At 44.4% G+C, this 21,714-nt stretch overlaps 1 protein-coding gene across 3 annotated transcripts in view; it reads right to left on the reverse strand.

Moving 5' to 3' along the window:
- Positions 1-13,509: 13,509 nt before the first annotated feature.
- Positions 13,510-21,714, reverse strand: part of PPP2R2B (protein phosphatase 2 regulatory subunit Bbeta) — a 365,300-nt gene continuing 357,095 nt past the window's right edge. For all 3 annotated transcript variants that reach the window (XM_053294367.1, XM_053294368.1, XM_053294369.1), the window contains one exon: positions 13,510-20,936. In XM_053294367.1, coding sequence (XP_053150342.1) covers positions 20,657-20,936 — 280 coding nt within the window. In that variant the 3' untranslated portion in view covers positions 13,510-20,656. The remainder of the gene's footprint in view (positions 20,937-21,714) is intronic.

The raw sequence follows: 21,714 nt of genomic DNA on the forward strand, positions 1-21,714 counted from the left end.
GCAGAACTAATATGAACTTAGCTTGATCTAATCAGTTCAGACTTATTCCTCCTGGAGAGCACCTCTCGGTTTCTTCATTTGCTTCTGGCAATGCCATTTCTTTTGCATGGATGCAGCCTGCATCTCCACGACTAATCTGATGTGAAAGCTGACTGCCTCTGTTGCACTTGACACCCTAGCCTAAAGCTGAGGTGGTCCATCACCCATCAGTGACAGGAATGGAGTAAGCACCGCTGGTTTGTTTTTAATTTGCGGGCTTTCGCTTTCTCACCCCTCCCTTAATGCAATTTGTCACTGGAGTAAGATTGCTGCGCCAGGAATAAGTGACATAACATATAACAAGTTTTAAGCTCTCTATCATCAGAGCTGCTGGGTTATCAATTTTAATGCCTGCTTCTCCTCTCCTTCCCCCTCCTAGCCTTAAGACCCAGCTGCCGTCCACAGAGAAGATCAAGGAGATTTGGGAATCGGAGACACCTCTCTGGCCTGGGACAGCCCTGGGCTGAGAGGAGGGTCTTTTTCATAATGCAATATTACAAGTCAGATTTCCAGTGGAGTTTGGGCTACATAGCACCTTGTTAAGACTCCCAAGGGAATCCCATGTCAGGCTACACGGCTATATTCAGTGATCTATGTGCTCCTCAACACCCATTATGCTTTGCTCGTCTTCCTGCCCTGCCAGAAAAAATGGCAGATTGACGGCCTTTCTTTGCCATTACTCAGCTTAGAAAGAACATTGGGTTTCACGGGTAGGCATCCTTAGTGTCCTTTTCATTTTAATAGTTTTTTCTGAAGTGATTCACGTGTGAGAGGGTGGCTTAAGGAACTGATAGGCTCTTAGAGGTTATCCATTGAATCTCCCCCCCACCCCACACACTAAATATGCAATTGTTATTCATTTGTTGTTTCCCCAAGATAGCGGGAATATTACCAGCACTCAAACGACAATCTTTTGTTACTGGGAAAATGACACTTGTCCTCCAACTAGTGCGTCCAGTGTAAAATGCAATTGTGCTACTGTCACAGGTTAACATAAGAACAGCCCTGCCATCATAACATGAATTACTGAGGCTGTTCGCACACGCAGCCAAGACTGGACTTGGCTGCACTGTGCACATGAGAGCCCACAGAAGCCGATCCACCTGCAGAGCCAGCCATTTAAATGAGGTTACGGGAGTGTGCACTCCGGCAGCCCCATTCTCTTGATCATGTGCAGCGCTAGCTGCTTTTAGCCGGTGCTGTAGCAGTGGCAAGTGCCCACCTGTCGCTGCAGGGATCCCCACAACGCATCGTGCACTCACGCAGTGCATTGTGAGAGTTCCGGGGGCCAGGATGACGTGTCCCAATCCCCACACTTGCGCACTGCCGGGGGAAGCAGCGGATCATCTGGGTGTGTGGGGTCACACGTCCTGACCTTCCCAGACCTGGAAGCCAGATCATCAGCGGGGAAGGCAAGCTTCTACTGCCTTTCTCGCCACCCTGAAGCCCTTCTCACTGATCATGAGAAAGGGTTCACTTATTTAAATGAGGGCATGAGAACACAATAATTATGCACAATGCTGCAACACAATCTTGGTGTGTACATTCATGTATGTATGTATATACGTAGGAGAGAGATAAGGATTGGGAATAGGTTTTCTGAGAACTGAATGCACAAAAATGGTTGGAAAAGTGCTATTCTTTCACTAGGGACTATAATTACTGGCAATTGCATGGCATGTGGTAATTATGAACATCATAGATAGATAGATAGATAGATAGATAGATAGATATCCCACAACACCAGTAGTCTCAATTTCACCCAAACTGACAGCTGGAAAGATCTCTTCCTCCCCATACTGTCCCCCTAGATGCTTCCTTTCCCTCTTTGTATTGCTTAATCTGTTCCTGCTCTTCAACTTTGCTATCCCTAGCTTTAGAATTCAATGTTGTTATGCATTAAATAAAAGTGAGATGGTGTTACTGGATTAGCAGCAGTGTAGTTAGCAACAGCACTTTAGTCAAACTAATAGGAGAAAAATAGCAGCAGACGAGAGCAGCTTCACATTTCAACTAGAAATGTTTCCTGTGCCTTTCCCTTGTTATTTTCCGGGGCATGTTGACACGTTAAGGTTTTTGCCAACACTCATTCTTGCAGGCATATGCTGTTCATATTTATTTGAAATTCAGTGGGACCCCCAGGCTAGGATGCATAGGCTTATATAATATACTTATAAGCATAGGCTTACATCCCAGTTGTACATGTAGTTTTCCTCTTTTGTACACAATATTGTGTACTTCCACATACACACCACTAGGTCTTTCTAAGCATTAATCATCCAGACATGCCCTCCAGCTCAACCAGCAGTATATTCACGAAATGTCAGCATCATGGAAGTGACCAAAAGATTTCACTTGTCCAATGGCATGCTACATTAGAAATTAGAATAGCACCTAATTAACTTGTGTTTACTTTGGCTTCCTCACCTGTGCTGAAATCAGAGGAAAGCAGCAGAATAGTCCTCTTTCAGTCGCGAGTTAGACTTGACCTGGAGCTACCTTTCCCCATGCCATCAGCCAAGTGGCATACCCTCATGAGTTAGCTTCATGCAAGCAAATGGTGAGCCCACGATCCTGTGAGTTCAGAGAGACAAAATGGGAACTGCAAGACTGTGGCTCCAAATCAGGTGGAGGGGTGCTGCTAGGTGCCTCCAAACATACTATCTTGGTAACAGCTTCTGGTTGTTCCTTCCCATGATCTATTCATTGTGAAGAATCACCACTATCCAGGTGAAGTACTCAACAAACCTGTAACTGAGCATGCAAGAATAGAGAACTTGGTGACAGAGAAAGGAAGCAAAGCAAGAAAATATATATTCGGACAGAAGCCATTAATCAGGGTGCTCAAAATTTAATTGCTGAATTCAAAGATTTCTAATTATTATAAATGACTCCAGATCAGGAAAGTAAACAGGTTCTACAAACAGACATTCCCCAGGCACACGGCAGTTAGAACCCCAGGTGTATTACCTGATAGATGAGGAAGCAGCTTAAGAAATAAAGGCTGCTTTATTTGCTGTTTGTGCGCTGCCTGTGCATTGCACATGGCAAAGCTGCTTCGTCTCCTAGGGGCTGCTTCTTTGGTTGGCCCTGCTGCAGGTTTTTATCACTGTGGTTGTCCCTTCTCACAACTGCAGGCATTAAAATGTGACATTGTGGGGGTATAGCTAGCCAACATGACAGGCAGCCTACGTTGACATGAGGGACCCACCAGGGCTGCTGTGCACATTGAAAAGCAGCCCTGTTGGTGTAGCATGATGGGGCTGCTGTAGAACAACAAAAAACATTTCCGGGCAGCCATGCAGCGTTCCTAGGAAATATCAATATGTCCCTGAGGGCTGCATGACCTTCAGGAATAGGAATGTGCACGAACCAAGGCCCATGCACTGGTTCGGTGCAGCGGGGAGGGGAGCGGTGAGCAGGATCCATGGGCGTAACGATAGGGGGGGCAGGGGGGCACGTGCCCCAGGTGCCATCTCTGTGGGTCATGTGGGGGGCGCCGCCATGACCCCCACCGATCCCCCCCCCAAAATTTAAAAATTTTTTTAAAATTTTTTTTAAAAAAAAATTCCGGCTCAGCAGCAGCGCAGCAGCATTCAAGGGAGCGCGTCGGCTCCCCCACGACGAGCGGTCCCTTCCGGTGCCCACGAGCGGTCCCTTCCGGCGCGTCGGCTCCCCCACGAGCGGTCCCTTCCGGCGCCCGCCAGGATTTCCTCTTACCGGCTCCAAAACAGCCGCCTCGCCTCCTGAACCGCAGAGCTGATCCGGGGAGCCGGGAGGGCCCTGCCGAAGCGGCGATGGCCGGCCACCGGATCCCTTGGAACCCGCAGCGGGCGGCAGACAAGGCGCGTCCCATGGGGCTGTCCCCAGCCCAGGTGCCGCCACCGCCCGCCGCCGTGGGCGCACACCCAGCCGGCGGGCCCGATCTCGCCGGACAAGCGTGATCACCGAGGACAACACGGGTGGCTCAGGAAACCAAGGATGGCAGGTGCGGGGTGGTGGAGGCCCGGAGCAGGGGGAGCCGGTTGAGGTGCGCGCTGTGGGGAGCCCGCGTTAGCCTGAGGGGTGGTGGTTGGGGCGCCGCCGCCGCCACCGCCGCCCAGGATGGAGGAGACGCGTGCGAAGGGGCGAGCGGTCGGTTTCCCAAACGAGGCGACGTTCCTGGGACGTCGGAGCCTGCTGGAGTGAAGCAGCCAGCCTGCCTTTTTGCGCCTGACCGGCCGCTCTCCTCTCCCTCTCAGTGGCTGTCTGTAGGGCGGCAGCTCCCCAACCACAATGGGAGTTGTAATTCAACAACATATGGGGACCTGAAGTTGGGAACCCTTGCCACTGTAAGTCTGCTTGCAAAACAGCTCTTGCAGCAGAGCAACAGCAGTTATTTTTATTTCTCTGCTGTTACTGGGATAAATGCAATTAATGTTTCCTTTTGCCAGTGCTGGAAGGTAGAAGCACTGGAGTAGCTCAAGCCTCCTTTTTCCTCTTAATTTATGTATGTTTGTTTGTCGAGCATCTGAATGTAATGCATAAAATATGGAAAAACAATAAAAAGTGGGTAATAACTTTTCAATATAAAAGTGTTAAATTGAAGCATCCGATTAAAAATGTGGTTTGCAACTATAATTTTTCATAAATGTATTCAGCTGAGTTTTAATTCTTAGTTTGCAAGGGGAAAGGATGTGTCAGATGCTTCCTAGTGTTAAAAGATAAAATGTCTTTTTGTTTTATTGCCCACTGAAAAAGAAAATTACATATCTTATTTCCAGTGCAGAATAACAAAAACAAAAACAGCCACACTTATTTTCCATGCACAGAAGTCTAAAATAGTTGATCTTTGAAACTTTGGCATATAAATAGGGTGAATTGAGCAGTGTGCACATGTCCAAGCTTGGAAAAAAAATTATGCTGGATAAAAATAAGGCTAAAAGCCATTCTGTGCATGCTTACTTGCATGTTCTAAGAATTTTCTGAGATACTCTGCTGTCCTTTTCTGATTTACTTGTCCAGGCTGAAAAGGAAAAAGAACACTGCAGAAGCCCAGAAAATGTAGCATAACCAACCATCCACTCTGTGTGTGTGTGTGTGTGTGTGTGTATACACACACACACACCTATGTGCCACAATAGAACATCATCCTAAATTATTTTTAAAAAGGTTTTGTAAATTGTGGATGATGCAAGTCATTTAATGGTACTCGGTGGCACAATTTTTCCTTTCCTACAGTTAAGTTAGCTGTCCCAAAACTATTTTGCTGGTGGTCCTCAAATGAGACATATTATACTGTCAAAAGAGTGGATCTGAGGCATCTTCAAGTAGCAGGACTTTTTGTTAGAAAGCACTTCTCAACTGGAGAAGTGTTGATGTTGGTATCTAGCAAGCTCCTGGGGTTGTGAAGTCTTTACATTCTTTTTTTGACACTATAAGAAGGTGTTTTTTTAAAAAAAAAAACACACATGGATGGGGAAGAAGCGTACTACATATACTGCTTTAGCAGAGACATTGCCTTGGTTTTATATAGGGCTACGCTGGTGTATTTCAGGAGAATTGTTTCATAATAGTCAAGGCTTACATTTATGACTATTCTAATCATTTTGCTATATCTTATCCAAGAGTAGCCAAGTATCTTACTCTATGAGCACTTGAAGAGAAATGGCTTAGACATGCCTGAATCCTAAAGGTTTGGATGATGAGATCTTGCAAATGATTTGTGCATGTTCTTTCTTTTGCCAGTCAGTGTTGGTTGTTAAGCAGCTTGCAAAGGGTCAGGAACACAACCTTTATCCACGACAGAAAGATTTTAAGCTGGTTTCATCCACAGAACTGTAGTTCTGTTTTTCTCCAGTTTTCTTACCCTTAATCTCTTTTCAGCTGCTATAAAAAAGGTTGCCTTGTGAGATCGAGGCATCTGTTCCTAGTATATCATACACCTTATTTTTTAAATTGAGGAGTGATGTATCATGTGTAGCATTCCTGAACCAGTTCACCTGTTGACCCACAGAAAGTGTCTTTCCTCTTTCTGAAAAGTGGCCCAGCATAAAGATCCCCACCTTTGAGACCTCCATGATCTGCAAGTGGAAATTAATATGAAAGTAAACACCTTCCTTTTCTGACCACCCCAACTTTTCTGCAGGTCAGACTACTAGGGAGAGTGGTATATCTCCTTTCCTGCTGGCTGAGCATCTGCAGGAGGTGCCACCAGCAATAAGGAACTGCTTGTGTGTGCTGTAAAAAGTACAGAGTGAGAGCAGAGAAAATACCTCCTCTTTCCCCTGAGTTTTTGTTGCATTCCATAGGCCTTGGGAGAGAGGACTAGTTGCTGGCTGTGGTTAAAAATGTTTGGCTGGTAAGCTAGAACAAAATTTGTGGATACTTGATAGTCCATCTTGTTTTGCATCTTGAGTAGTTGCCAGCTTCTTTTTGTAGTGAGGCAGCTTTTTCTTTAACAGCTGTATGACCAACAAATTCAGCAGGTGAGGCTTTTCCCATTGAGGGGATTCTGGGGGAAAGCTCCAGTTCATGAATCTATAGTTACCATGGGACTGTTAAAAGCAAAGCAGTCCAGCTGTTGTAAAAAATAAGTTGGGATCTCTATTCAAGATCAGAAGTGAACAGTGTTTCTGTAACTAGCTTAATATTCAGGAAGCTATTCAGGAAGCTGTAATAGAATGGAATTTGATAATTTTGGGTAACATCACTCTTTTGCATCCTAATACTTGTCATGAAAGATTTTGATGTACATACATGATAACGCTGAGGCTAAGACTGCATAACTTCAGAATGCAGGTATGGGGACAGCATGAATGAAAATTCTCACCATTAAGGGGAAAAACCCACACACCTCCCTGTAGGGAGGCTAACACATTGAGGAGAAAGTTAAGGTTGACTCTTCCCTAGTATGCTAGTTTCTTTTTCTACATGGTGAGGCATTTGAATATAAAATTCTCTACCTGCATTTTAAAGTGGTATACCATGTGATGTATTGAATGCATAGCTCAACTTTGATAAATTATGAGTTTAAAAAGGGAGTTTCAGAACGGAGTGCCTTATTTGAATAGGAATTATCCTCCAATTGAAGTAACATTATGCTTCATTCTTATTGGTGCTCATCTGGGGGGGAAAAGCATACATACATGTGTTCCCAGTACGGGCTGGGAGAAGTGATTCTTGGTTCTGCAGGTCCCAGAGAGAAAGAGTCAGGCAGGCGGGTGAAAGCTCCCTCCCAATAATTGATTGTCTGAATGAAATTGTTTCGAGGTCTCGGGTGCATGACGAGAGCTGATCCTCAGGGGGGCGGTGGGGGGGGCGTGGCGGGGGGCGCAATTTCAGTGCTTGCCCCGGGCGCCGTTTTCCCTAGTTACGCCTCTGGCAGGATCTTTTAAAAAGAGGCAAGCAGGTCCTTACCTGCTTCTTGTCCCCAAAACCTGCACATGCGCTGGCGTGTGCAAGGCGTCCGCGCATGTGCAGACAAGCAGGAAGCTGCATATGGCAGCGGAGAGAAGATCCCACTCGCCACTCCCCTCCCCGGGGCACCTTACTGGTTTGGAACTTGTCCAAACCAGTTTGGCGCTGCACCAGTGCATATCCCTATTCAGGAACAGTTTTATAAAAGTGAAGGGGCTTTTGGAGAGAGAGGGGAGAGAGGGGAAAAATAACTTCCCCTCCCACTCTGCGCCTAGCCTACTGCAGAAAAAAGCCTTCAGTGCAGGAATGCCTTAAGTTTCTTGCAGACCCACAGAACCCCTCCCAGTGACAGAGGGCTGCACATCATGTTAAGGTCTAACTGGACCAACGTTAAGGTCTAACTAGATTGTAGCATTTTTACTTTATTTTATTTTCTCCCTCACATAGATTGTGCCTATTTTTTTTAAAGGCATAAAAAAGGCAACAGTTTCATTAGAAATTGTTTTCCCTGCATGGTCCCAGTTAAGCATTCTTTGGTTGAAACTGCATCAAAACAAGCACCTGAAAAATCCTGCAGTGAGTACTATGTTGGCACTGGAATCCCTGAGCTCATTAAGCTTAGCAGTCAGTTGTACCGTTTCTCTTTCTCCTTTAAACACTGCAGTCTGTATGGGGAGGAGGGGCTTGGCACTTCATTATGATCTTCACTAGCGGTGTATTATCTTTGATGATCTCTTTTCCTGTATGAAGGAGCAAGTATATTGATGGTGAAAAACCAAGAATACTCCCATTGCTCTGTGAAAGAGGAAACGGGTTTAACACACTGTATGCCTTACATCTGAATGCAGCTTTCCCCACTCCTCATTGTACTTCTTCTGTGGTAATTTGTTTGCTTCTGAGGCACCTGGATGCATGGGTAGTTTGTGATTTAATGTGGGCTACTTCACAGAAGGCTCCTAAGGAGCACTTTTTGGGCTGGCTGCTGTTTGTTGTAGTAGTAGTAGTAGGAGGAGGAGGACAAGGACGAGGAGGAACATAAGAAGCTGCCTTCTACTGAGTCAGACTATTGGTCCATCTAGTTCAGTATTGTCTACCCAGACTGGCAGCGGCTTCTCCAAGGTTGCAAGGAGGAGTCTCTCTCAGCCCTGTCTTGGAGATGCCAGAGAGGGAATTTGGAACCTTCTGCATGCAAGCATGCAGATGCTCTTCCAGAGTAGTCCCATCCCCTAAGAGGAATATTTATGGTGCTCACACATGTAGTATCCCTTTCAAATGAAAACCAGGGCAGACCCTGCTTAGCAGAGGACAATTCATGCTTGCTATCCTGAGCTTGCAAATAGTCACTGCAATGTACACTGCAATGGTTTGGATGCACACCCTATGCAATTCAAATAGAGTTTGAAGAGTATTGCAGTGTAGACATGCATCCAGATGCAAATTGCATCCAGTTTGGCAATGCATATGGGTTTCTCTTGTTGAATAAGGACTACTACTGCTACTCCCTACTCTTCCTCAAGGCATCTATCTATCTATCTATCTATCAAATTTGTATGCCGCCCCAAACTTCTGTCTCTGTGCGGCTCACAACAGAGGGTTATATCATGAAAGCAAAAGGGAGTTATAGAGGGTTATATCATGAAAGGAAAAAACCCAACCATCTTCAACGAACACATTAGATTGATGTGTGGCAGCACTGCCCATGGAACACTCATCAGTAAATAACATGAGTGTATAACAGCATAAAGATGGAAGGTGGTTGCAAACAGTGCTCTCCCATTTCATTCAATTCTGCGTCTTTTCACTTTTAGACTAACGGGAGGGTGATGTCTGTGTGTGTTTTCAACCTGCTGCAATCAGTGGCTGACATGATGCATTATGAAGTAGGAAATGCAAAACATTTCAATGCCAAAAATTTTTTGACTCGAAACAGACCATTTCATATGTTTCAAGCTCAAAACAAAATGCCTATTAAATAAAAGGCCTGTTTTGAGCTCGGAACAAAACAACCCTGTTTCGAGTTGAAACCAATGTTCCCTTCAACAGGGATTCCTGTTGTTGACTACAACTCCCATAATCCCCAAGTAAAAGCTATTACAGCTGGGGATTCTGGGAATTGTAGTCAAGAACATCTGGGGATCCCTGTTAGAGGGAACACTGATTGAAACCATTCGATGTTTTGAGTGCCATCTTGGAGGCCTGTTTTCCCATTGCTGGTTTTCTGGCACTAGCTTCTGATTGGCTTGTGATCTCCTTGCTTTTTGGTTGGCTTGTTATATAAATTAGGTGTTGTCATGGGCAACTGTGCTCCCATTGGCTGGGGAGAGGGGCAGGGGTGGATTCATATTTTGGCCACCCATAGGCAGCCAAAGATTTGTTGCCCCAGGGACTAGAGTAAGGGGGCTCGGGGGGAGAGGGAAACTTATTTCTGTCTTTTTCCTTTTAAAATGCAGCTGTGTAGTGGCGGAGGCTCCGCTTGCCTCCTAAACCATCACAGGAGGTGAAGTAGGACACTGCAGGACACATGTGCCAGGATGACAGAGACAGCAGAGAAAGGGGTCCGCCCTCAAGCCCGGCTTACACGCAAATGAGTCAGAGTGGGTGATTTTGGGCCTCTGCACACACGCGACCCGAAATCACCCGCTCTATATCATTTGCAAGTAAGCTGGGCTTGAGGGAGGACCCCTTTTGCCGCCCTCCTCCAGTTCCCAACCTCACTTCCTGTGATGGTTTAGGAGGCAGATAGAACCTCCACTGCTACACAGCAGCATTTATAAAGGTGTTTTTTTGTTTTTTTGTTTAAAAAACAAATATATAAAGTTTTCCTCCAAGAGGCCGCTCCCCAAGATTTGCTGCTGTAGGTGGCTGCCTATACTGCCTATGAGGTAATCCGCTATTGGGGAGGGAGAAGGAAGGAGGGAACAAAAAAAGGAGGCAGTTTCAAAAAGTATTCAAAGAGGGACTGGGAGGCAGAGAGAACCCTCATGGTGTGCCTCTCTTGAAGAGGATACATCAGAAGAGGAGAGGAAGAAGGAATCAAGGAAGGTTTGATTTTGTGGTTTTCTCAGCACTGAGTAAAATATGCTGTGCTATTGCTGCTACAACTATCTGGTTTTGCTGGATCTCAGATTGACAAAGGCAGAACTTGGGTGCCTGCTCTCAATGAGTTGTAGTTTTTGTTTGTGAGATAGTGTTGAGGTGAGAAATGGGCTGTAGTGGCTGTGTGTGTGTGTGTGTAATATTTCTTGGTGATTGCTGTGATGAGCTCCATCTCTGGCCTTGAGACGAACTTACGCTTCACTCACTGCTCTGGTCTGCTCTGCAATCTACATTGCAAGGTGTTGTACTCAATCAAAATGTGATTGAAGATGTTCTAGTTGAGCTGATGGCTATGCTTCCTGCTAAGGGTGCTCCTTTGGCAGTTGTTGCAATGCTAGGAAGTGAGGAGTCAGAACTGTGTATGAGAGAGCAACTTGTGCCAATGATGTTACTGCAGTGCAGGCACTGTGGCTGGTAGTGGATTCTGGGTCAGTAATTCTTTTTTGGCCATTTTTGGGCTGCAGTGTTTTTCAAGGCAGGGTTGTAAAATGCATTGCAAATTGCAATGCAAAACTTTTGTGCACACTATGAGTGCAGCTTGTTCCAGCCATAGGGAACAATGGGGAAACTTGAAATACCCCATTGTTTCCCATTGTTGGCTCTTAGGGAGACTAAAGTGGGTTGGGTGGTAGGGCATGATGGGTGCTAGGATCCTAAGGAGGTTTAGGGGAAAGCTTAAGAATTTGTTTACAATCACCTGCTTGTCCATTTCATTTGTGGGTTGGGTGGTAGATAGCACCCATTATGCCCTACCACACACAGCTACCCATAGGGAACAATGGGGTGTTTCTTGTTTCCCCATTGTTCCCTATGATCAAAACGCTCAAAACATTTTGAGTTTTGTTCCAACTCAAACCACTGGTTTGACTGCTGTATTGATGAAACATTTCGGACATCTGAGTTTTGTTTTGAGCTCAACATGCTGTATGTAACAAAATCCACAATCCACATGCCTGTTATGAAGGTGTAATGCTGCACGGCGGGACTGTTGCAGACTTCCAAGTAGTCTTAGGGCTGCTCAGAAGGGCAATTTGCAACCAGTACTTCCACAAGTTTCCCCTCTCAGGTCTATGAGAAAGCTTGTGGAAGCGCTGGTAGCACAGCTATGTCTTCTGCCTAGCCTAACATTCCCTTCGAACTGCTTGTCAGCTTGTCCATATGCTGTGCACCATGTCAGCCACTGTCTTGATTTTGGACATTCATACCTAATGAAAGCTATACATTTCCCCCTCATTCGTAAAGTGGATGCTATCAGATAGTTTCTGAAGTCTGAGTACACATCCTGCCCAACAAACTATATTCACTTGAAATATGTCCAGTATTGAAGTAATATTGGGAATATGTGAGCTACAGAATGCCAGACTTCTGACATTCCTGAACGTTTTGATTAGGAGCCAATGCTCTGTATGAGTTAGTCCCATCAGACACTGGGGCTGTTGGTGAAAGGAAAAACCAAGTACCTCTTTAACCCCTTGCCTCTGAGCCCAAAGAAGTCGCCTGTGCACATCCACCAGTCTTTATGGATCCCGTCCTTGGTAGATTGAGGTCATTGACCCATATGGAGGAAAATGTGTTTTTGAATATCACATCAGTGGACAGATACTCCATATCCCCCTATGTCATTAGATCAGACACTCCTGTTTAAGGACATGATCCAGGTAACGTTAATCAGGTGACATTATATGCATGCTCTGTGTCGACAGTAGGGCTTGTGACATCACTGTTCTGGACTCCGCAGCAGCAGCAACGAGGCCGGAGAGACTATGCAGTAGTGCTAGAAGCCATAACTTATTTATTCCCATTGTCACATATGGGGGCATGGCGCGTGACGTAATGCTTCTAGTGCTGCTGTTCAATCTCTCCAGCCTCACTGCTGTTCCCAGGCCTGCAACAGTGACACTGCAAACCCTACCATCTACATGGGCCTGCATTTCATATCAGCCATTAAGACGAAGTCACATTAAAACCAATAGAATGAGTTAGTCACTACTAATTTTAGCTAGGTTTGCAAGTGACGAACATTAGCAGCTCTTAGATTCCCATGGAAGAGGCTGTTTGGGAAAGGATAAGCCTTGCAAACAGAAGGCCCTGTTCTCCATCCCTGGGCGCTCCCATTAAAAAGCTACTTAAGAGTAGCTGGAAAGCGCAGAGTCTGAGACACTGGAAAGTCACTATTAATCAGATGGTACTGGGCTTCATACACCTATGCTCAGCAATGAAAAATATTGTTTCCAACGATTTTATGAAATAAAATTGGTCTACCCGTTCCCTGTTGGTGAAAACTCTGGTGTGAGTCAGGAAAACAAACACATTATTTAATAGCTCCTTTGCTGTGTTTTGCATAGAAGCTGAGGAAGCCAATGTCCTGAAGATCTATGTGCATACTATTAACGTTGTCATACACTTGAAAATATTTGATGATTGTAATTTTGTATCCGTTACAAAGGGAAATGAACATTATGCTTTGGAAATTTTTAGAGAGATTCAGTGGTGGCTGTTTTGTGTGATTATATTTTGCAGGAACAAAATTTATATAGGTTATGTCCACCTCTTGATGTTTTATGCTATTTGAATCTAACTTCCATATATACTGTATATTCCAGTTCAGAGAGCAGAAATCAGTAAAAAAATAATAATGATAAAGTTACCCATGAAAGTATATAATGTGTTGTAAATTAGGACAAGCAGGAGCTCTCAATAATTGGAAAATCAGATTTTGCATGTAGCTGTTTCTATATTTTTCTCATTGCAGTGTTATTGTATTTTTATTCTCATTCAAAAGATTAGCATGAAATAAAAACACACAAGTATTATTTCAAGCTTTTCATGGTTATGGTTCATATTGTGAAATCGATTCATTCTTATTTTATGTTCAGTAGCCTGTGCTAATTTTCTCTTACAACTAGAAATAGCTTTTGTGAAATATGACTTTTTCTTCATGAAGCAGACAGTATAACCAAAATAATAAAGCCAAGCTGGGAGAAGAAGGTTTAATTTATTAGAGTACATTTTCCCTGATACATTGAAATCAAAGTTCCATCTTTTAGAAGATGATTACAAACACCATAAAAGAAACCCCACATTTCATCTCTCTCATCAACCAACATGCTGTATGGCAAGCCAACTAAATAGAACTGCCAATCTTGGCTGTGTTAGGCAAGTGTTTGACTCCTGATGTGGGATTACGAGGTGGCTGAAAAGGCTGCCCCTGATACACTCCAATGCAAAATTTTGGCAGCTCAGCTTTTCAGAGAGGTTTAGACTGTGGGTTAAAAATAATAGCCCTTGTCACTTCACATAGCCTTGTTATTGGAGATATTTAGTGCCGAGGCTGGGCTGTGGGGGTAATATCTAGGATGTGATCATGTTGCTTGCTGCATCAGTGCACACAATATTGATTGTGAGCTGTCAGCTTTGGGTACACTTTATGGTATTCCAATAGGCTGCCTTCAACAATGAATCATGCCACATCTCACACACATACTGCACTAAGACAGCCCTAAGAGGAATGGGTGTCCTCCCTTAATACACCTCTTGGAGATCTCTGAAGCATTTCTGAAATAAGGCAAGTGTCTGAGAAATGATCCTACTACTACCTCAAATATTGCCTGTCCAGGACTGATACCTAATACGCTCATCAAATCTTTGTTAGATGCTTTTGAGGCCCTGACCAATACATTTAGGGAATCATCCACTCATACAACACTGAAACAGAATTTCGGGTGCCAATATGGTCAAAGTTCAGATTTTTCAGAAGTTGCAATACACAAGATGTAAATGGGTACATCCCCGTCAGACAGCCTGGGAGCTCTTGCTCCTGAGCCTTACTATTCAACCCAGCAACTTCTTTAAGTAGTTATCTACAAGCAGAGTGTGACACCAGCAAGTTTTGGCAGCTCATGGCCTGAACGCTGTTGTATAGCCCTGTAAAATCTTCAAACTAATCTCAACCAGAATAATGGACAAATCCCTCTCACTAGTTCAAACACATGCTAGTTACAGATGTGTGGTCTTTCTAACACTACATATCAATTAGCTCAGTCAGTAAGTTGATGGATGAGATCATATTGTATTTAAAACTGCAAAATAATTCTTATAATACTGTTGGCAGACAGGACTAGCGATTACCCAAGAGATGGGCTGCTGGATTCCTGCCACGAAGTGATGGCTCACATCCTAACGAAGTACTTGCAGAGGCTGTTGTGCTAGTTACTTGCACCGTGGGAGCTTGTGTCCAGACTACCGAACACACCTCATTTGTTGTAAAGGAAACCTATGCGCAATAGCACTAGGGTGCAATTCCGCACATCTCCTTTTTTTTAAAGCACAACTATGAGATTTTCTTGTGTTAATGCAACTTTGCCACTGGCTAACATGCTGTGCAGTGAAACATGGGTAGTTCTGAACCACTCACACTGCTACAAGTGCCCCCCCCCAACCCACCAGTGCACTTACTCAAGAGTGCTCTTGCGCAAATGGTTAAACTGCCATGACCACACTTCCACTTACATGACGTGCAGCAGTACAGCAAACCGCATCAGGGCTGCTGTGGACCCATAAGGCAGTCCCAACACTGTAGGGAATGTGCAGGGTTGTATAAGCAGTACTGCCATAGTTATTCCCATTCAGGACAATGGGAGTAACTGCATCAGCACTGTTTGTGCAACATTCTCTACAGGGTCGTGGCTGACTTGTGAGTTCACAGCAGCCCTGACACAGTTTGAAGCAGTGTCACACCACTGCGCATTGTGCTGGCCAATGTAAGTAGTGCAATGGAAATGGAATTGTGCCAATTTAAATATCTGTAAAAGAGTGCTCTTCAGTACTGCCTGCATTTCACTGCGCAACATGTTGGCCATGGTCTTTAAATATCTTTCTTCCCTTCAGATATGTTGGTTTCCATACTGTGCAGCATCCCACAGGCGTTCAATGGCCATACCATCATGCAACTCTGCTTGGCATTTGTGCAGCAGCACTCTTGTGCTACTGAGTGCAAACACCTGCAGGATGCTGCACAGTATGTAAGCCACTGACTATGTGTTGCCCTTTAATGTGCCAGTTTTTTCATCACTGAAGCTTTCCTTCTGCTATAGAATGAAACCACTTTGGTCTGCTTTCCAAACAATGCCTTGGGCATTCTGTAGGTCTACTCTTTCCCCTCCCCAAGTCTCTTCGTTGCTGATTCCCATCTCTCTGAAATATTATACATTAGAGGAGCCTTTTCAAGGGCTTAGCCAGGGGCGTAGTGAGACCTCTGGGGGCTAGGGGACAAAATCTTGGCAGGGGGGCCCACCCAGCGCCCCAAGCCCTGTCCCCTGCATCTGATGTCAGACGCAAAGGACGAACCAACCAACATCTCCCCACTGCTCTCCTGTTGGCCACCACCGATGCCACTGCCCCAATGCTGCTTCTTATTTTGGCCCCCGTGGTGGCGGTGGGGGGCGGCTGTCAGGCCTCTCCGGCCAGCCTGTGCCCCTCACCGGCTGAACGGTGCCTCTTTGGCCAAACTGTGACATCACAGGCATGCAACACCCATAATCGAACTGCACAGGCCAGCCAGAGAGGCCCGATAGTCACAGTGCCCCTCTGCCACCCCTGGAGGCCAAGATAAGAAGTGGTGGTTGGGCAGGGGCGGCAGCGGGGTGTTCTGCTTGGGGGGCCCCTTGAGGACATTTGTCCCTGCTTGTCCAATGGGTGCTGTACCCATGGGCGTAGCCTGAGCAGTTCTGCTGCCTAACTGTAACACAGTTACATACTAATCTGTAACACAGATGAGTACAACTCAATCCGTGGCCAAAGGCAAACATTAGCAGAATGTGAGAGGATGCAGCAGCAGCAGCAGAGATGTCCAGAATTATGCCTCTACGCTGTGGAGGAGTGTTGGTGCTGAGAAGTACGGAAGGGAAAAGGTTTTGACGCTTTTGAATAGAAACATGCCCCTAATGCATGAACATCCCCTGATGAATCTGATAATCCAGGCTGAAGTTAGAAAGACTCTTCGTACCAAATGTTATTGTTAAGCTCTGCTGTAAGCTAGCCTATGGAGAGGAGTTGGGCTGTATGCACCAAAGACTGAGCATTGCTGTAGATTGTGTGAAGGAAGATGTTTGTTCCTCACCCTCATGAACTAGGAGCCCCCCTCCCCGCCCCCCACGGGCACCATTCTTTTCCACCGTATGCCCAGATATAGTTTCCAAAGGCGGGGTGCATAGTCCCTGAGTGCTTATGTGTGCTACGCTCACTGGAAGCCCCTTGAAAAGGAAAGGATTACGGGAGGCAACTTGGAAACTGAAACACAGGGTGAATGCCTGGGCAGTGGCAGGTGCCACTAAGGATCGACCCCCAAGACATGACCGACCCCCAAGACATGACCCACAAGGACTGTGCTGTAAGCTCTCTGCATGTGGTGAGGCTTCTACTAGTCTGTCAGCTGCACACAGTTTGAGAAGCCATTTCTTAAACTCATGAGTGACAGTGCAATGAAAGAAACTCCTGGTGGGGGAAAGATCTGGAAAGCCTCTGCATACATCAGAAGGGACTCTCTGGATCCCAGGGAAAAGCAATGTCTCGGCTTCTAACCACCCTTCACAGAGGCATTATACCTCTGAGTACTAGGATGCTGGTGACAAACAGGGCAAGAGTGTAACGTTCCATGTCCTGCTTGTGAGTTCCCCTAGGGGCCTCTGGTTGGATGCTGAATGCTGAACTATATTAAGCCCTGTTCAGACATTATGTTGAACACTTGTACAGTACATGTGCTGTGTACAGGGCTATCACACAAGTAGTTATTCACATATTATGTTGAACACAAGTACAGCAGTACATTTCCTACCTGTACCATGCATCTGAGGTCCTGTATCCAGGTTCACTTTTAAAATGAAAGCAGGTACATTCAGTCATACAAACAGATGTACGAGTGTACAGACATCTGTACATTCATACAACATAAAGTCTGAACAGGGCTTTACTCTTGGGCTGATTCAGTAAAGTAATCTCCCCCATACCCTTTAAAAGTGGCCACCTTTATTTCTCTTCATAGAAACAAACATGAGACTAAAGGGAAGTAGGAAGCTATTAATCTCAATTATGTTCTTGGTGAGAAGAAGCCCTTTGAGTCTTCCAGTGGGCATTCTTCCAATTGTTTTAGGTTGAATTTCTCAGCATTTGGAAAATAGCAACTCCACACCAGAGCATCTTGGAGACAATTTTACTTCTGATACCAGAGTGCAGGCTTTCTTTACAGGCAGAAAAATGACTTTTTTTCTTTTTTCTTTTAGAAAAATGACTCATTTACTCCTGCCATTTTTTTATCATTTCATTTTTTTTTAAAAAGAGGTTACTCCTGAAAGCCATTACTTGTAATAAATTTATAAGCCAGCATACTTGTTTTCCTGTAGTCATTCCTTTAAACAAGGCAAAATTTCTAATTTCCCCCCATTCTGAGCAGTCTCGTGAGGAGCAGACAGGGTATTAAGTAGTTTAATAACAATTAAAAGCTTGGCTCCAAAGATCTGAACACTTCCTCTTTCCCCCAGAACTATTATACCAATGTCCCCCCCCCACACACACACTTTCTGTGCAGCCTTGCGGAATTTTGTCTCTTGAGAAAGCTGCAGTCACAGTCTCATTTATGAGGTGTAAAACTTGGTAGGCCAGCACAGGAAAGGCTGGGCTTTCCATCATTCTTTATTGGAGAGTGCACTCAGAAATTCTTGTATGCTTCATGGCAACAATCACAAAGATCGGAGCTAAAGCTCCACTTTTCGCAATCGGAGAAAATGCACAGCACATTGATTTCCAGATATCCACTGTGTCAGAGAAAGTATTGACTTTATTTCTTGTAGGGTCTGTTCTCTGATTGTATTTTCTTTTTAATGTTTCCCCCCCAAACTGATCAATTGTAGGGAGGGACCTGGATTATCCTTGGAGTAGAACAGAACAGTTTACCATGCAAAGATGGAGAGCTATTGTAGCTAATCTTCATACTGCAGAACCACGGACAACCTCTCTTAGAAAGCAGCCAGGCGATAATAGCAAATATATGTTGGTTTGGTTGTTACTATTTGTTTCAAATGCCATCAATTAGCAACTGAGAGTTCATTTTTCAAAAGAAGGAGGGGCATTAGAATAAATAAATAAATAAGTTATACAGGGTGGGGGGAGAATACACAACTAAAAAGAGGAAGAAAAAACACAAATACATATTTATGACATGCAAGAGATTAAAAGAGAACAATTTTGAGCTCTCTTGGCCAAAGCAAAAAAGAGAGAGAGAGAGAGAGAGAAGAAGAAGAAAAACAGGAATTGCAGAAGAAAGCTCAGATTCATTTTGGTTTGCAAGAATTGCAATTTGGAAGCATTGTTTCCAAGGTATTTTGTATACCAGCAAAAGGCACCACAGGATCAACACAGCCAGTATGGAGGCCATTTGTGGGATGTGATGAAGAGAACAACCTTCAACAGTGTACATGGTTCTTAATGAATGATGAGTCTAATGTTCCTATGCAAACCTTTCTGACTTGTCTTTGTTTTTCCTGTCCAAGGGCCTTTCCAGATTTCAAAAAGAGGCTTTCTTCCTCTTAATGCTAGCCTGAATCCAACACTAGTAATATAGTATCCTGTCCACTTGCAATGGGAGAGAAAGCAGCCCTGCTACAAGCAGAATAGCTGGGTGGTGGGGTGTTGTATGTTTGCCAATAGTTTTTGTTGTTGTTGTTTTTTAAACATAAAAAAGGACAGATTTGTGCTCCAGCACTGGAGTGGAAGAGTGGGCATATTAGAATTAATTTTAAAGAAAAGAAGAAGGGAAGGTCACAGCATCTGTGGACTGGGACACTGCTCACTGTATGTGTGTGTGTCTGTGTGGGACAGGAATAGGGATAGCCTGTTGGTGTTTTCCAGAGTTTTTGTGTTTTCAATTTCTTTTTAAAAGGCTATATGATGAATGCACATAGAGGGAGAATTCAGCTGCTGATATACGCAGAGCATGATCCAACCAAACATACTTTTTGTACATACTACTGATTGAAATGGAAGAGTTAAATACATAATTAATTCTTTCCCATTGAAAACAATGGCACTTTAAAATGTTTAACTTTGTCTGGATCATGCCCTCAAAAAAATAAGTTAATACTGTGGCCAGGATGAAGAAGTAGCCACTACTCACTAGTGATGTCAGATAACCAATTGGCTAGGATCCATGACATCTATGTAATCAGCATACACCATACACTTCAGAAATCGAGCCGCTCGCCACCTTCCTCGGCGGTGAGGCTGGTTTGCCACCTTGGAAGAGCGCACGGGACCAGGGAACGTCTCCATATCTCTGGGTGCAATGAAATGGATTATCTAGTTTGAGAAGTGTGGGGTAGAAATTGCATTTCCCCAGACCAAAATTTTGTGGGTTTCCAATAGATGTGCTAGCAGGGGCAAAAGGACATGTGTAACTCTCACAAAAACTGAATTATAGCAGTACATTTATTGTGTGATAAATATGCACAATAAATTAACATCTGGAAAGGCCCTGAGTTGATAAAAGGAATCTGCCAGTTAAAATGGAAAACAGGAACATTACAAAGAATGGACTGAAAAAGGAAATTGAAATCCCATTTGGGAATGTGGGGTTGAGGTAAATCAAAAGGAAAAGCTCCATAATCAAAACAGGTTTGCTTAATTTTAAAATAAAATACATCCCTGTGTTATAGTCATGATGGATGGTTTTTGTATATATAGTACTATAATTTTAACTTTATTATAAATTGATGGATGACTAGAGCAAAATTTTAAAAGAAACTAAAACCACTAGTGAAACTGAGAAAAATAAATGCATAAATAAGTCAAGCTTGTTATTGAAGTAATGGTGTAATTTGGTATTTTTCAACACATAGAAGTCAAATGTTCCTAATGGGCTTTGCCAACCCAATTTCTTAATGTTTTGGGGAAAGCAATGAACATGGGAATCTGAGTGCTTACCTCTACATAAGTAATGTCTGCAGAGGAATAACAAAACAAAACAAAATGAGGAGGAGGAAGAGGAGGAGGAAGAGAAAACAGAAGAAACATGTAAAAACTTGAGTTTGCTAGTATTCAGTACATAAGATTCCTAAGGAATATCTTTTTCCGTCTAGTTAACTTTGTCCTGAAATATATACAGGTTATTTGTAGCTGCCACTGCTATGATATTTTCTGAAGGATGCCAAGCTGTATGCAGGATCTTTTTGCTAAAGTCCAGACTGTCCACACTAATTTCATCTTTTCTCCGTTTGCCCCCCACGCAGACTTTGCGGGGCTTCAGAATGGCGCGGGGTTTGCTGTTTTCCCTCGAGGCCTCCAGGGTCACATCCCGCTTTGTGTTGCGGTCAAACATTCTAAAGAAATTGTTGTAGGAGCCGGTCATGATGACACTGGAAGGCAAGCAAAGAGGATGGGTGAGAGTCATACCATAGGGCATGCCAGATGAAATTCAAAGCCATTCCAAGCTCCCAGCATCTTATTCTTCCCTTTGTCCAATCAGCTGCCACCACATCCAGTTGTAAAATGGTACCAGTCCAGAAAAAGATTTCAGGTCTCCCTGTAGCAGGATAACAAGTGTGAGGCACCTGGTGGTATGGAGGAGTGTGGAATTCTGCAAGAGGTGGTGGTGGCGGCAGAATTTGCTGCTCTCTAAATTTGATGACTTCAGAAGGGATTTGGCTCCCCCAATCAACTATTGGGGGGAACTGAAGCCCTGCTACAGTCTGCAGATTTAGAGGGCATTAAATTTTACCAGACCAACTGACTCCAGTCAGCACATCTGCTTAGCTGAGAATAATCTCTTGTATTACTGAATGTCTGATCTCCACTTTATAGGCATCAGGAAGCAGAAAAAGGAGGCAGCTGGCACCGGGCGGCAACGTTTGGCCATTCTGAATGCTGGTAATAGCACAAGGAACTGGCAGGGATGCAGCTGTGATAATGCCTTCCATCACTTCTTTGCCAACCTCTTATACCTTCATCCACAAAACTATGAGCAGCCCCCACCCCACTTTCCCATAAAAGAAATTACTGGCCAAGTCAGCACTCACAGCGCTTCTATTTGCGGGTGCATGGACCCAGGCAGGCAGGTTCAGCAAAACATAACTGCTGACGTGCCATCTTCTCCTACACTCATGGATATCCAGATTGGGTGGATATCACATGCAC

Source organism: Hemicordylus capensis, chromosome 2 (assembly GCF_027244095.1).
Source record: "Hemicordylus capensis ecotype Gifberg chromosome 2, rHemCap1.1.pri, whole genome shotgun sequence".
Lineage (NCBI taxonomy): Eukaryota > Metazoa > Chordata > Lepidosauria > Squamata > Cordylidae > Hemicordylus > Hemicordylus capensis.